The 17,071-nt window shown below is 42.9% G+C and overlaps 1 protein-coding gene across 9 annotated transcripts in view; it reads right to left on the bottom strand.

Moving 5' to 3' along the window:
- LOC128510467 (utrophin-like) overlaps positions 1 to 17,071 on the bottom strand; it is a 210,171-nt gene that overhangs the window by 120,357 nt on the left and 72,743 nt on the right. For 8 of the 9 annotated variants that reach the window (XM_053482764.1, XM_053482771.1, XM_053482770.1 and 5 more), the window contains 13 exons: positions 16,561 to 16,733; positions 15,422 to 15,566; positions 14,988 to 15,163; positions 14,593 to 14,728; positions 13,585 to 13,734; positions 13,339 to 13,482; positions 12,663 to 12,764; positions 12,098 to 12,215; positions 11,554 to 11,732; positions 11,306 to 11,423; positions 10,263 to 10,468; positions 9,620 to 9,774; positions 8,179 to 8,368 (listed from right to left, as the gene is read on the bottom strand). In XM_053482764.1, the coding sequence (XP_053338739.1) occupies positions 8,179 to 8,368; positions 9,620 to 9,774; positions 10,263 to 10,468; positions 11,306 to 11,423; positions 11,554 to 11,732; positions 12,098 to 12,215; positions 12,663 to 12,764; positions 13,339 to 13,482; positions 13,585 to 13,734; positions 14,593 to 14,728; positions 14,988 to 15,163; positions 15,422 to 15,566; positions 16,561 to 16,733 (1,992 nt within the window). Of the gene's footprint in view, positions 1 to 275; positions 438 to 8,178; positions 8,369 to 9,619; positions 9,775 to 10,262; positions 10,469 to 11,305; positions 11,424 to 11,553; positions 11,733 to 12,097; positions 12,216 to 12,662; positions 12,765 to 13,338; positions 13,483 to 13,584; positions 13,735 to 14,592; positions 14,729 to 14,987; positions 15,164 to 15,421; positions 15,567 to 16,560; positions 16,734 to 17,071 lie in introns of those variants that run through there. The other variant, XM_053482773.1, reaches the window with a different exon arrangement.

Below are 17,071 nucleotides of genomic sequence, written 5' to 3'. Positions count from 1 at the left end.
ACATAAAATCTTTGTAAAAAAACAACAAAAAAAAAAAACGATATGATGCTTTTGTAACCTGTAGGTTTTCAGGCTTGATATGATAGTGTGTCGTTACTATGGAAACAATAATGTATCTAAAGAACAAAATGCATCTTTGCCTTCTGACGGATCCGGATTGTTTAGATTAGAACTTCACATGTAGAATAAAAACATGCACTGAGACTCATACAGCCCAAACTAACTCCATGTGTGTGTGCGAGTGTGTGTGTGTGTGTGTGTGTGCGCAAACTGACCTTGCAGAGTTTCTGGTAGCGTGGTGAGGTGATGGCCATTCTCTGAAGACGGTGTAAGAAAAGCACCACTTTCTGCAGAGACGTCCTCACCACAGCCATCATCCTCGCACGGCCGGCGCCACACTGCCAGGCTCGCGCTGCACGCATTCCTAACGTGCGCACACGCGCACGCACACACACACGCGTGCGCTCACATCCCTCGCCGTGAGCCGTGCAACCCTTGACGAACCCAGACGAGCATGTCCCACACACACACACACACACACACACACACACACACACGCACGCAGGAACGCGTCCGCTCAGAGGCTTAATCCAATCCCCTTCAGTCCCACAGTCTGAACAACATCCAGCGCTGAAGAGGGAACATCAGAGCACGAGTGTCCGAGTGAGAGAACTAACAGGACGAGGACGGGGAGAACAAACGTGGAGGAGGAGAAGTGAGTGATAGAGAGAGAGAGAGAGAGAGAGAGAAAGAGGAAGAGGGAGTGACTCTCCTCCCTGGTGTCACTTCTTATTTTCCTGCTGCGCTGGCGATGGGTTGATCGATGCAGGATAAAGAGAAGAAAAAAATGAAAGAGATAAAGGAAGAAAGAAAAAACAACCGAATGAATGAGATGGCTATAAGGAGAGAGATAATGGAGGAGAGTGAAGGGGAGAGAGAGAGAGAGAGAGAGAGAGAGAGAAGGGGATTACATCTCACCAGTGAAAGTGTAGAAGCACAGAAACGAGGGAATGAAATCGAGAGACAGATGAGAGAGAGAGATTTTATTCTACAAGTTGCACAGACATGCGTGAATTACTGTGTGTGTGTGTGTGTGTGTGTGTGTGTGTGTGTGTGAGAGATATGGAGAGAGAGAGATAAAGAGAGAGAGAGCGCGCATGTTAGACAGAGGGTGCATGTGTGTGTGTGTGTGTGTGTGTGTGTGTGTGATATGGAGAGGAAGAGAGCGTGTTGGTGTGTTTTAGTGTGTTTGTGAGAGTGTGAGAGAGAGAGAGAGAGAGAGAGAGAGAGAGAGAGAGCGCAAGTGCGTGTGTGTAAGAGAAAGAGAGAGCAAGAGAAAGAATCTGAATTAGTGTGTGTGTGTGTGTGTGTGTGTGTGTGTGTAAGCAAGAATGAACGAGAGAGAGACTGAAAGAGAGTGAGTGAGCGTGTGTGTGAGCGTGCATATGACACACTTTCCTGAAACCAGAGCGAGTAACCTCATGAGGAACAACGGAGCAGAAAAAATTAAAAAGACATGAATAGAAAAGGGAGAGAGAGAGGAAGGATAAATGACAAAAAACAAAGAAGGAAAAGAAAAAAAAAAACAGAGAAAGGTAAATTAACCAATTATGCAAAGACAGACAGACAAGGAAAATAAAAACGAACGAGACGGACAGACGGATTAAACGAAAAGGAAAAAATATAGAAAAGAAAAAAAGAAAGAAACTGAAACTGGCGTGGTGAGAGAGATAAACGAGAAATTAAGAAAATACTGTAGAGATGGTGTAAACGACAGATACAAAAATAAACAAAGCAGAAAGATAGAAAGATGAAGAGAGAATAGGGGGAAAAGAGAAAGAAAGATAAAGACTGGAAAATTGACGTGAGCAGGACAGGACGCAGTCAGGTGTTGGGGTTTAATCTGGGCTGAGGTGAGCGTGATGGGATTATTACACATGCTAATGCAGGCTGATACACACCGCCGCCGAGACATGTCCTCTCTCTCACTCTCTCTCTCTCTCTACCGACTGATTCTCCGTGTTCTCTCATGTTCTCCGTGTGTTAAGTGAAGGTGAAGAAATTGACTTAATACATCAAGGGAATAAAGACAAAGCCTCTGACAGTCTCCTACATATTCCCTCATTCTGTGTGTGTGTGTGTGTGTGTGTGTGTGTGTGTGTGTGTGTGTGTGTGTGTGTGTGTGTGGTTCTGACATTAGGACATTACGATGTTCCTGTACTCTGTGATTAATGGAAGACACACTTTTAGCAGCAGACCTTCTAGCATGTCCAATCAGGAAAACTCTGTTGCTAAGCGACAGGGGACTAGAACTGACTCAGGCTAGCTAGCTAGTTTTATATGCTACATGAATATACATTAGCACTAAACTTATGCTAGCTAGATATTTAATAGCTAAGTGTACAATGCTAACAGCTATTTTTTCTTTTTTTTTTTAGACCTAGCCAATGACTTTAGCTAGGACATGGCTAATGTTTTCCTCAGATGTGTTACTAAAATAGTTACAAAATAAATTCCCCAAAGAATTCCACTGTAATTCCACTTAGCATTTACCTCAACAATTTGCCAAAGCTTGCAAACACAAAGAGGTTGCTAGTTTTCTACACGTTACATGCTACATAAACAAACATCAGCTCTAACCTGTGACTAGCTAGCTGCTGCTAGCTAGATATTTAATAATTAATTGTATAGTGCTAAAAGCAACCTAGCTATTCTTCAGCTTACCACAGAGAACTAGCCAATGATTATTCTAGCATATTGCAAAGTGTAGCATATAGCATATTACTGTTACCAGGCTTTGTTAGCATTTCCCACAGATGTGTTGCTAAAATACTACATAAATTTCAAAACCAGAATTAGATTATAATAACACTTAGCATTGGCCACAATAATTAGCCAAAAGCACAAAACTAGGAAAATTCTAAAGATACTGCTTGTTTTATACGCTTGATGTGCTACATAGCTAGCTAGCTAGCTAGCTGGAATAACTAACTATATGGTGCTAATAGCTATCCAGCTATTTTTTAGCTTAACACAGAGAACTAGCCAAAGACTCTGCGTACTAATTCAGCTAGCTAGCATGTAACAGGCTTTATATGTACAACATGACAGCAACGTGATGGTGGAAAAACAACAAAAGCGTAACAAAGCACAACATTCCCTCACATTTGTTGCTAGAATTGTAAAAACACCAACCCACAATCTAGATTGTAATTACACTTAGCATTCATCTTATCAATTAGTCACAGCTCTGTAACACACAACCCGCGACTTCTTAAAATTGTGCCAAAGTTTTACAGCTTGATATGCTATGTCAAGATTAGCTCTAATCCGCCATTTCGACTTCAGCAGTTACGTCAATGTAGCTAGCTAGATTTTCAACATCTAACTGTATAGCGCTAATAGCTAACTGTCTAGTTTGTGTTTTGCTAATATAGATTAGCATTAAAAAAGCTAGATAATGACGTTAGCTTTAAGAAAGAAACAAAGAAAGAAAGAAGGTCGTCACAAAACGTGCGAATGTCTCAGGTTACAATTCAGCTAGCTAGCATTTAACTGTAGAGTTTTACGTGTAAAGGAAAGGTGGGAACGTTTATCTTGAAATGATTCACGTTTAAACAAACTAAGTTAATGTAGAAAGAAGAATGCAGAAGGGAACAGGATTGGTCCCTCTTCGGTGTGGCAAGCGTTTAATATCTAACTATATACCACTAGCTAATTTAGTCTTTGGTTATAACGCTAGATAAAGTTAGCTTAATAAAAACCAAAAACAAACAATTCATTTCAAACTGGAGTTACAGTCAATAAAATTTAAACCATGAAAAGTTTTTAATTTCTTCCTGTCAACAAAACAAGACTTCTTATCACTTATGTTGCAGCAGCTATAAAACACCTTCCCTCACTAGCACTGTTAGACTCCTTCTCACGTCATATTTTTATTTTGTTTATATCTCCGCCTTACTCTTTTCGAAATATTTATACTTCTTTTATGTCTTTTTGGAAACGTATGAAGCGAATGCCATCTCGCTGCTATCTACAAAAGAGCACATGTCAAAAGAGTAAACACAAGCTGTAAGGCGCAAAAAAAGAAAGAGCAAAGGAACAAAACAGAGCGAAGAAGAAAAGGCGTGAACGCGCGATCACCTTCAGCACTCGTCTCTGACCCGTCGTTCACACGTGCTGCGCCGGAATAAAAGGGCTCGGGCCTTTAGGAAAGAAAAAAGAATCTATATCCTGTAGCAAAGTGTGAAGAAGGAGGAGGAGGGAGAAGATGACTAGAGAAATGATCCATCAGACGGAGCACACACTCTGTATACACAAACACACCACACACACAGACCTGAGGGCAGGACACTACACTTCTCGCTTGAAAAAAAAAAAAGTATGAAAGTAATTGGCATAAACATTTTGACGAGATGTGAGACGTAAAGTTGTACGGTTTGGAATTCCAGCATTGCTTTCGTCCAATCAGGACCCTTAGAGTTAACATGGGAGTTAATCAGGTCATGCATTCTCAAAAAAACTCATCCTGGGAGAGCGCACTTCCTGTGTGTCTCGCCCATGATCCAAACTATAAAAGTACCGTGTGAGTGCTCAGTCATGAAACTCTCTCTCTCACAAAACCATTTAAACGCCACGAATGGTTTTTTATGTTACATGTACTCTTTAAGTGGCGTTCAAGTCAAACCAGGACTTTAGAAAAACAGTCCAAAATAACAGAATCCAGTATGACGGCGATATATTTTATTGAACTTTGCAATTAATTGACAATCCAAAAATTGATCCAAAAAAAAAAAAGCTAAGCGTTGTCTGAGTAAATGCATAGTGCTGGAAAGCTACCCTACTATCAATATCTTCACTTTTTCGAGTTTTAATGCTATTCCCAGAACGCACTGTAAAGCCCTACAATATTTATCGATGCACAAAGGTCTGGGAAAGGAATGCATGCATGCACACATATCAATGTGTGATATGTTTTTTTTAAATAAATTCTCCAGTCAGGATTAACACCCAGGACATACGTATAAGAAGAATGAAGTGCTTCATTTGCCTAACCCACACCCAGACAATTAAACCCTGATTGAAGCACTTATCCTGCTTAATCATAGCTTCGGTCAATTCGACATTAAGAGTAACGATTTCTTGATAATAATTATGCACAGAGAATTATGCAAGTCCACCTCGTTACATATAAAGCGGTTATATTATTCTTATAGACTGGACGGGATTAAAAAAAATTATAATATACTTTTTCATAACTGCAGCAATGGGTGTATTTTTCCATCTTTAAGCTCCGAGGCTCAAGACGATGACAAGCTGATGACTGATTCATGGTTTTGAAAGGACGTCCTGATGGAAATGTGCTGAACCAAAGCTAATTACTGGATCCACTTCCGCAGAGAAATCTCTTGCTCTCAGAGAAACGGTCTATTCCGTTTCCCTATTCACGGTCTCAGAAGAAGGCCCTTGAATGAACACAATATGGGCATGCTGAGAACCTCGGGGAGAAAGGGAAAAGTCTCTCACACTGTCTGGGTGTTCTAATGGATGTAGTGCAGCGGGTATGGGGTACGCCCGGTTTGATTAATCGGCATTGTCTAGACACATGGTGTAACTCAGACACGCGACGCTTCCCATCCGTAACATCAGATGCTGTGACAACTTCTGTGGTTTTCGAGTAGTTTTCTGGTTTAATAAACTCATCGCAAATCCATTTATCATCATTCCATCAGTTGTATTTTATTTATGTTTTTTATTTTGTATTTCCACTGAAATAATAATCTTCTTTTTTTTTTTTTTACTCTGCGTGCCTAAAAATTGCCCATGGGGATAAATAACATTTTTTTAATTGAACCAAGTGTAAATGTTTTGCCGTTCTTGGTGCAAAGTCATGACTGTACGACTAAACTGTTTCCAGGATTCAGATTTGAATAGTCATTTTTGTTCACATTTACACACCGCACAAAAATTAAATACTACATATATTCTACGTTTATGCACATGCAACGTTAAAGGCTTACAGAAGTCATCAATCAAGGAATGTCAGGTATGCGAGTATGCTAATGCCCGGTCTACGGATGAATAAAAGAACCTTGAACATCTGGTGGTGGTGAAATGGACCGGAGTTGATCCTATATAGTCGTGAGCTTTAACCATCTTAGTGTGAAATAAAAGTGTACTGCTGCTAATATATAGTCGGGCCTCATTCCTCACTTTTTTGCACAAACTGCACTGTAGTTCCGCTCGCTCCACGTTTCGTCCTCGCTCTGTGCTGGTCAGGGTTGCCAGATCTCTCTAAAAAATCCTGCCTACAGTGTAAGTGCTGAAAAAGCACTTATTACAACAAAACCAGTCCAAATTACATCAATACTAGACCTTGAATACTCAAACCCTTTGTTCCACTGAAATAGGTCTTCAATTTATTACCCGCTCAAGACACTTTTTTTGGCCAAGAATATAACACGTAGCTCAATTATTATTATTAGGTTTTTATTGTTAATATACAATTGTGAGTAAAAAAGAAAATCATTCTTTTCATTCACACACCAGAGAATGAACAATAGCCCGTTTCTGCATAATCAAAAAGAAAGTAGAAATTATTCTTAAAATTAAAGGTCCCATATTTTACAAACTCTATAACAAAGTTAACACAGTTCTCAGAGCTCCCTTAAAGTGTGTGTGTTAATGCTTTTAACGGAAATATCCCTCAGATAGTGTTCTTTGTTCAATTTTTTGTTAAGGTCAATTCCCTTCATGTTACTCCTCTTTCAAACATGCCATTTCGGTGTTTATGTAAATGAGCTACTGCGGAGCCACACCCCTCAATAAGTCCATATGAGGTCACATTAGGGGGGAAAAAAATCAAATACACACTGGAGACCCATCTGAATGTCTAAACATGACTAAAAAAAAAGTGATTTCTGTATAACAGGTTATGGTTTAAGACCTTGCTTAAAAGTCTTACAGATAACAAAAGGAAATCAAACTCATTTCTCTTTATTTTTGTTGTTTGTTTTTTGTAATCTGAAAAATGATCCAACTCAAACCCATGACACGACCCGATCCGTGAGCCCGCGATCCGTTTCCACCCCCCCTAAGATCTATCTATGATCTTTTGTTTCAACACACCAGCTAATCACGGTAGCCCTTGGCCGCGCGAATACACTTCAATAAAAATAAGAAACGCTCCATGGCTGTGGACCGGAGCGGCGTGAACCCCGGGAGACTGGAGGCAGGTGTTAAAGCGAGCCCCGACGGTCTCGCTGCAGCCGCGTTAATATGCACTGGGGGGTGTTAAAATGAATTCCTGGTGATTTGAATCTTCTTCCCACTCCAGTACACTTTACTCAACGCCTTCCCCGCGGGCCCGGTCATTAAGCGCCGAGCTGAATCGGGAAGCAAATAAACCACGCGCGGAATTTAAAGTACTGCGAATCGCCGGAGTCACGCTGCAGCTCTCCAGGCCGAGCATTTGATCTCACCGCGACTCCGACCCCTAAACATTTGGCTCCGTAAGGAAGCGGACGGATCCCGAAGCTACGGCGATAGCAGGTCAGCGCGCAAGCTGCTCATCCATCTGCTCGCTCTAGAAATCTGTTCACGCGAATGTTCGTTTAGCACTAAAGAAACTTCGGGGGAATTTTCCATCCCATAATATTCCAGCATATACAGTATGTCTGGGGGGAAAAAAAATCTTAAAGTAAAATACATCTCAAATCCTTCTAACACACACACACGCACGCACACACACACGCGCGCGCGCACACAATTCTTACTTTAATCGTGCACACACAACCAAGTTAGCTTGAAGCATATACAAATGAGAGGCGACAGGGTGATACCAGAATAAAGGGTGTGCCCGGGTATCTACACACACACACACACACACACACACACACACTTCTAATAATATCCAGACTTTAATATGCAGAGAACACGTCAGATCGCTCAGGCACATCAGCCTCGAGCACAACCTCATTACATCAACATGTAACCGCTTCATGCCAGGAGACAGCTTGGATAAATTAAAACCACACACACACACACACACACACAGATTTTCACACGCAACACATCCAGACATCTCAACAACATAAATCGTCTTGTCTCGACAGCAGCTAACGCTACTGATCACGCATGCGGCTTGTGTCAGAGCGACACCACAAACACGCCACTTACGTCTAGTTGCCCCTTCAGCTCTCGGATGTGGGCGGAGTCCTGAGACAGCTCCTCCCTCTGGGAGGCGTCGGCCAAGACGTTGACGGTTGTCTCCGCCTCCTGTAGCCATTTGAGGAAGCCCTCGAGCTCCCTGAGGGACACCTGCAGGTTCTTCAGCTCTGAGTCGAGAACCGCCTGACGATCTGACGCCCTGAGAGCACACGACACGACACGACACAGTTAACACAGAGACACACACACACACACACACACACACACACACACACATGCACAGCTATTCATCCTTCTGTTCATTAACGTTTATTTGTCTCAGAGCAGGATGGAATCCTCGGCTGTCGAAATGTTCGGGAAGTCAGAAATTACGTGATTTCAATCCCTGTAGCGAGCGACACGGATTCAAAGACAAGACCTGTTACACCTCTGAAGGGAAAGAAAGGAGGAGAAATGGAAGTGAAGGAAAAGAAAGCAATGGGAATTGAAGGTCGAGGTAACGGTGAGAAAAAGTTAAAATGAAGTAAGAAAAGCAAAAGGCTGAGAAACTGAAGAAAGACAAAGGAAAAGAAGGAAATGGAAGTAAGCTGAGGAACAAAAAGAAGGAAGTGAAGAAAATAAAAGAGAATCAATTGGAAGAGAAGAAATGAAATGAAAGAAAAAAAGGAAAGGAAAAGAAAGGGAAGAGGAAAAAATAAGGGAATGGAAGATGTCATAGGAAAGAATTGAAAATGGAAGAGAAGTGGAACAGAGCAAAAGCAAAGAAGGGAAAGTTAACTTTAAGGAGAGTTTAATGAGAAGCAGGGGATGGCAGAGAAATGAAATGAAAAAAACAATGTAAGAAAAGGAAGATAAAATAAGGGAAAGGAAATATAAGGAAGGAGAAGAAAAAGAAGTGGAAAAAAGGGGAAAAGGAGAAGGCGAAGGGAAGAAAGTGGAATGAAAGGAAGGAAAATAAAAGAAAAAAGGTAAAGGAAGAAAGAGGACAGGATGGGAAAAGAGATGAAAAAGTGAAAGAAATTGAAGGAAAACGAGGAAGGAAAGGGAAGAAAGAAAAAGAAAGGAAGGGACGATCTCATAGAAAGGAATGGGAAAGAAGAGAAGGTAAAAGGTAAGGAAAGTAAAAAGAAAGGAGAAGAACAAAAGGGAAATGAAGTGAAAGGAAAAGAAGGAAAGTGGAAGTGATAGTTTAGGAAAGTAAAATGAGACAAAATAAGGGAAAGGACAAGACAGGAAGGAAGGAAAGAAGAGGAAGTGTGTGATCTGTGTTATCAGGGACATCCCATTATGTGCTCTGATTGCATGTGTGTGTGTGTGTGTGTGTGTGTGTGTGTGTGTGAGACAGCTCTCATGCTGAATTATGATTATTTTTATTACCATGCTGTGCTCGGGATGTGTCTGAAGTGTTTGATGTCATGTATGATGTCAGAGTGTGTGTGTGTGTGTATACCTGTTATTGATGGTGTTCCAGGAAACGATGGTTTTGTCCATCACCTCTTTGACCCTGCGTGTGTCATCGGTGGCGTAATCCTGCAGCAGCTGACCGCAGAGCTCGTTAAACGCCGCCACGGTCGCGTGCTCTCGGCTCAGGTCCTGCAGGAAGGCCTTGACACGAGAGAGAGAGAGAGAGAGGAGGGGGAGAGACAGAGACGGAGACAGAAGGGGAGAAAGAGAAAAACATTCTGTTCCTCTGCGCTTAATAAGTAAATGGGGGAAAAAAGTATTGATTCCACGTCGGAAAGAAAGAAGTGATCAGGACGTGCTTTGAGAGCATGAGGCCTGGAGTGCGTTCCAGATGAAGTGCAACATGATCTGTGAAACGACGCTAAAACACTCTGATCCTTTTACAGCCATTAAACGACTATCTGATCAACATAAAGCCAGACAGCGCGGCCAAGCCTGGGGAAATCACTGGAGCTGGAGCTCCTCCTACAGGATAATCACGGCACTGCGAGCATTACATTAAAAACGTGTGTTCGATGCACAGAGCGTCCAGCCGGACGATGTAGTGATAAAACACGGATTCTCTAGCAGCCCGCGTTAACATCTGTGGGTGTGGCTTAATACTGGATGGAGTTGGCCGTCTCTCTCACCTTGTTGTCGCCGATCTGCTTGGTGAGCGGCTCTCGGCTCGTCTGAAGCAGGTTGTGCAAGCGCGCCTCGTTGTGACCGATCAGGGCCTTCACACGTGCCCACTGGTCCCGCCACTGCTCGCTGTGCGCGGTCATGTGATCCAGCTGCAAGAGCCGCGCCTCCACGCCGTGCTGCGTGCCGTCCCATTGGCTGCGCACTTTCTCCACTGGAAACGGAACCGAGCGCAAACGGGGAAAAACGTCAGTTCATGTATTATCTGTCTGTGCTTTAACAAATAAATACAGTAGACTTCTGAATAGAATGTTCTGAAAAAAAATTTAACTACTTCGGAAAAGAAGGGAGAGTTCAAAAGTTTCTTTGTTTCATTAAAATGAGATTTAGGCAAAAATAAAGTTAACATACGTCGCCATGACGATTCATGAGATGAAAAACCAAACGTGGGAAGCAACACAAGTACAAAAGTGAAGGAAAAAAAATAAAAAGAAACAAAAGAAGTAAAGAAGCAGCAAGATGCAAAAAAGATACAAAGAACACAAATAAGACACAGATAAAGAAAGTAGGAGAGAAAGAAAGTGAGCGAGAACTAAGATTAAAGAAGATCAAAAACAGATTAAGAAAGAAGAACAAGAAAAAAAGGAACGAAGAATAAGAAAAGAAAACAAGAAGAAGCCAATACTGAGATAAAATAAAAGACACCGCAAAGGAAGAAGAATGAACAAATGAGAAAGATGAACAGGGAAGAAAAAGAACGAATAGGAGAAGAAGAAAAGCAAAAAGATGAGAAAGAAGAAGAGGAGAAACTAAGACAGAGAATAAAGAAAAAAGTAAGTAAAAAAGCTGAAGTAGATAAAAGAAGCAAAAAAAGAAACAAGGCAGCAGCACAAAAAAGTATTATAAAGAAGAAAAAAAAGGGTAAAGTATAAGAGGTAAAAAATAAGAAGCGACATTAAGTAAAATGTAGCGAGGTGCAGAAAAGAGAAGAAGAGAAGAGGAGACGTGGAGAGGAGACGACGAGGCAAACGGGAAAGAGAAGCACACGCACGTTTCTCTGTGATGGAGGTGCGCACGTCCAGGTCGGACGTTTTGTTCTTGATGTTCTGAGCCTGAGTGAAAATCTCCTCCAGCTGAGGATGCCTCTGCTCCAGATCACCTTTAGTCACCTACACACACACACACACACACACACATATATATATATGTTCGGACCCAGTTGCACACCTTATCTGTCCTTAATAAAAGTGTGACTGAAAAAACTTGCAATTATGTATATACACACACACACACACACACCTCGAGGCGGCTGATGGTGGTGCGGATCTCCTCGGTGTCTCCCACGGTAACGATGCTGGATTTGAGCATCTGCTGGATGAGCTGCAGCCAGTCGGCCAGTTCTGTGGCCCGATCGCTCACACACACTGCGCTGAGAGGAGCCTCGCCCAGTAACACTGACCTCTGAACCTCCACACACACTATACACGCACACACACACACAGACTGAGTCTTTATAAACCAGTTCAGACTGTGTTTGTATGCGCGCGTGTGTGTGTGCGTGAGAGAGAGTGTATGCACACATTTGTGTGCATGTTTATTTGTATGTATATATGAATATTTGTGTGTGTGGTGTGTGTAAGTACATGCGAGTGTTTGTCTTTGTGTGTGTGTGTGTGTGTGTGTATGCGTCTTTGTCCCTGTGTGTGAATATGTTATTGTATATGCATGTTTGTGTGAATATGTTCATGTCTGTGCATGTCTGTATGTGTGTGTGTACGCGTTTGTGAGTATGGTTATGTTTACGTGTGTGTGTGTGCGCGTGTGTCAGTGGTCAGTCTCTAACCTGGAGACAGCGGCTGCTGGGAGATCTGGTGCGTCCACGGTGACTGAGCCACTTGTGTCCTGTCTTTCAGTGTGAGCTCAAGAACTTTCCAGTCTGCTGCTAGCTTCTCCATTTTACCCTGTCAACACACACACACACACACACACACATTAATGACATTTTCTCATGTCTACTATCTTATCTCTCTCTAAAACTTTGTTTTATATCCATATGTCCATTAATAAAATACAGGAGTTCCTCAAGGCTCTGTACTGTGGCCCTTCTTTTTGTTTCCCCAAATCATTTAGTTTCCTACTTGCACGACTCTGATTGGTCAGCAGGTGTTGATTGAATTCATGTAATAGCTTTGCAACAATTACATTTGAAACTGTAACTGTACTAGTTTGACTTAACAGACTTGTTTCGTGGCCGTTTCACAACACGGCTAGCAATAGCGATAACTCAATGACTCGAGCCAGTACTTCCTTGGGCCTTGAGGGACACCGTAGGAAATTCCTTCAAATTACTTCTAAATATCATTATTTTTTACTGGAGATAAAGTACACAAAAGAATGAGAAACCATACCTTTTCCTGAGGGAGCAGCTGCTGTGTCCGATGTAGCTCGGTGGAACGCGTGAGCAGGTCGTCCAGCTCTCTTCTTCGCTCCCTCACAGCCGACTCCAGAGCCTTCAGGATGAGACGAACAACCAGGGTTAATAGCCTTGTTGACTGAATACATCCCTTGTTGACTGAATACTTTTTTTATTTTATCCCTAACTAACCGTTAAGCTTTTAAAGAGACCAATGAGAAAAAAAGGAAAAAGGAGAAAGAAAAAAGAAGATAGAAGCAGGGGGAAAAGAAAAAAGATAAAGCAAAAAAGGTACAAAAAAGATCAACACAAAAAAGGAATAAAACAAAGAGGAGGAAAAAAGCCAGAAAGAACAAAAAAAGTCAGAAAACAAAGCAAATGGAAAGAAGAATCAGAATAAAAAAGGCGAGGTGCCAAAAAAGAGACAAAAATTCCAAAGAACCCAAAGAAGGAGAAGAAGATGATTTAGGGGAAGTAGCAAAATGACAAAGCATGCAAGTAAAGGAAAGATAACAAAAAAGTAGGAGAAACAAAAAGGAAGGAAAAGACCAACAAAAAGAAAACTTTAGTTTGAAAGTAAGAAGACCTTGTTTACGGAGTCCGTCTCACTTGCTCTGGGTAATTTTAAACGTCCAGAGACTCTGTGGGTTCTGAAGGGCATCATAACTCACCTGTGCTTCGGTGACTGACAGCTCGGTGCGTCCGCTCAGGGGCTGCTGGGTAAGATGGACCCAGTCACTCAAGTGGTTCATCCTGTCCTGGAACTGCAGCCTGGCCTCCACCTCCCTGACCTTCTCTAATAACTCCTGCGTCACCTTCAGACAGAAAAAAACACGAGAAACAACACAAGAAAGTGTTTTATTCCACTTACACAAGAGTATGTGGTTAGTGTCGTGAGCATGCGAGCAGGGGATTACTTTGCTCCAGGTCATGTTGATCTGCCGGAGTTTGGAAGCGTGCGCTTCTCTCTCGTGAGACTTCAGGTTGGAGCTGGCGAGGATCTGGGAACCGTTACGGTTTAGCCAGGTCAAATTGTCGTTCTGCAAATCCATCTCCTCCGTCAGAGCCTGAACGAGAGAGAGAGAGATAATGATGAAGGATGTATGACAGATGTTGATATACAGAAAGTAGGTTAAAGATGGTGAGTAAAAATAAGGACCCGAGGGGAAAATATCCTCCTGAAGAACAGTGCATTAATTATCTAATGGCACCTCTGGGAAAAAACGCAGCTGAGTTACAACAGGCAGCAGGTGGTCGGTGTTGTGGTGGTTAATACTGTGACCTCAAAGCTCCAGGGTCGAGGGTTTGAGTCCCGCCTTAGGGTCATGGCATGTTCTGGTTTTCTCCCACATTTTAAAGACAAGCAGACAGGACTAATTCCCAAATTACTTGTAGGGTGTATAAGTGAGTGTGGACGTATCTGGCCTTGCGCCCCGACTCCAGGCCTCCCTCAACCCTGTACATGATAAGTGCTATAGTGACTAAGTGAGAGTGAGCTAAAGTGCGTAAACTATAATCTCCCGACTCTTCCAGCAGAGCTTTCTTTCCTCGTGTTACATATACAGTAGCGCGAACAATCTGTCTACCATTCTGTTCTCCGAACTGGCACACCGCGTTCCCAAGGGTCTGAATTGAGACTGCCAGAAACTGTAGTTCAGCAGCTCAAGATTTTTGATCTTCTGCTTCTGTTGCAGATCCTCTATACTCGATTTATCCGATCCTAATCATAACCTTTGAATCACTCTTTTAGCTGAAAAAAACTCATCAGACAAGCATCAGGACATAATTAGTCAGCTGAAGCGGGGCTCGATTCGGATTATAGTTGTCATTTAGTCAGCTTGGGAAAACAGAATGTTGTGTAACTGGACCTTAAACAACCAGTTGTAAAGGTGGTACCGGTGCCACGAGGCCTTACGATGTCTCACCTTCAGCTCTCGCAGGTTTTGGTCAGCGGCAGTCGCAGGCAGCGTCAAAGCAGCGGCCTCGGTCTGTTCCAGCCAGTGCTCCAAATCAGCACTGCGCCTTAGCACTTCTAACACAGAGGGGTCGCTGGTCATTAGCCTAAACACACACACATACAGAAACAAACATATAAGAACTGCTTTATTAATGCACCATTGTTTCTATTTCCATTATTCAAACCCTGATTCAATTTTAGTGCATTACAATGCACGCTGTGACCTCCAACAGGAAGTCAGAATACAAATAAATCCCCATCACGACTTCATACTAACAGCGCGAGTGGCTGACAGAACCAACACGAGGCTCAAATTAACACGAGCTATCTCGTCTACCGCGTTGCTGTGGGTGTTCCCCGTACCTGCGGCGGCGCTCGGTCACTCGCGTGTGTACGATCGCACAACGCTTTGTGAGGTTGTCCAGCTTGTCCTGGAGCAGAGGGCCGTCCGGAGACGTCAGCTGTGTGATGATGTGATCTCCCGACTGCACGAGGTCAGCCAGCATGGCCTCGTGACTCGTCAGGCCTTCCTCCAGCTCCTGAACACAATAAACACACGCCAAAACACACACACTGGTCATCTGAGACTATTTTGTAGTTCCTGGGTTCCCAATTCCTCAGCTAGTAAACAGAGTGTTACAGATGTGAGTCTTTCTCTTTGGGGCCATGTAGGCATTACATCATAGTAGAACTCTGCTTTATTTTTTGTTTTTGGGCAGGAAGAAGGGAATAACCTAAATGTACTCAATTTTCAAGCGCTCTGATTCCTGTTTTGACCCTCGACCCTTTGTACTGACCTCTTGTTGAGCGCGGGCACGCTCCGGGTCTCCCTCAGGTCCGGTTTCATCCGCCAGAGCCTTTTCGGTGTCGCACAGCCACTGAGACAGGTCGTTCATGTCGCAGTGAAACTGCCTCCATTCCTCAATGGCACGATCGAAAGATCTACACACACACACACACACACACTTGTCTTATTCGGATCGCCCACACACTCACGGGTCAGCAGCCTCCACAATTCACATCGTTTCAGTTAGAAGCAGAACAAGCCTCGAGATGTCAGATAAACCAGGATTAATACTCTTAATGCGTTTAACAGATGCGGGTTTTTTCCCGGACTGCACCATTACGCTCATTTGCATGTTATTATCCGTGATATCCGGCGACCCTGTTTCGTTTAAAAATTTCAGGCCACGCAGAGCGCGGAAAATTAATGAAACAGAAGCACTTAGGCTCGTGTTTTGAAGAATGAAGATGAAGCGCAAGAGTAGTCATGTGACCAGGACGAGAAGTGGAAACTCGATGAACTTTCAGAGAGACTTTTTTCTTGCTTTCTTTCTTTTTTAGTCTCTTCGCTATTAATTCGGCAAAATATTAAAATGTTTCTCTTCTTTTAGACCGTTAAATCCAGACGAGCTCCACTGGGTTCGGTTTGTGGCAGCGGTTTCCGTGCCAACCCAAGGCAGATGGCGTTTAGATCGTTTGTGAAGGTGCGATGTCACATGACGCAGGGCCGGCCTTGTGTCGTTTGTGTCATGGCGACACGTGGCGGAGGCGGGTGTAATACGTGATGTGTAATACGTGTCCGCAAATTTCATCCTCCGTTCTCTGACGATGTCGCTAATGGGAGAGGCGGAGCTTCATCAGTCCACCTTCTCATTCTACATTTTAACTCCTTGGACCAATGGCGTGAGACAGGTACATATCTTTATCTTACATCAATAATGTCACACAGGAACCGGCAGTGATTTTTTCGGACAAGAAGAATGCCGATAATCGCTAGGCTCCGCCTCCTAAAGTAGCTCAAGTCTCATGACTGAATATTAAATATAAAGATCTTTATGCTAATCTTCAAAATGAACAGGTCAAAATCTGTATATTAAATTTGCATGAAAGGAGTGTCCAGTTTCAGTGACAGTGTACGTGAACGTGGCCTCACCCTTTGCGCTGGCCGTACATGCGGTTCACGCGGTCCCACTCGGCGTTCAGCTGCGTCAGCGCGTCGCCTATCTGCACCACTTCCTGCCTGGAGGCGTGCTGGATCACGTCAGGCTGATGCTCGTTTAACACCGTTACCTGCTCGCCGACTCGCTCCAGACTCTCCTTTATGTTCTACACACAGACGGGGAGAAGAACAGTCGAGACGATATGACATGACGTGCGTTTGTCGCTAGCTTCAGATCTCATTCAGCCTTAAAAATAATAATTAAGGAATTCTGAGATGATTTAATTATTCATAACGCCATTTGTTTTACTTGCAGACGTGGTGGCTAAAGTTTAAAGCTGCAGTATGTAGTTTTTTTTCTTATACCAGTGTATAACAGTCTACAACAACAACAAAAAAATCTTGATTACGTATTTGTATTTATCCATTCAGTTCAAATTAGTAAACAAATGTGTGCATTTTAAAGCTGCTGTTTGTAATTTTTTCTTCGTAAGAATGAAATAAG

The sequence above is a fragment of the Clarias gariepinus genome, chromosome 22, assembly GCF_024256425.1.
Source record: "Clarias gariepinus isolate MV-2021 ecotype Netherlands chromosome 22, CGAR_prim_01v2, whole genome shotgun sequence".
Taxonomy (NCBI): domain Eukaryota; kingdom Metazoa; phylum Chordata; class Actinopteri; order Siluriformes; family Clariidae; genus Clarias; species Clarias gariepinus.
The sequence above is the reverse complement of the archived record's forward strand: the minus strand, read 5'-3'. Positions and strand labels throughout refer to the sequence as shown.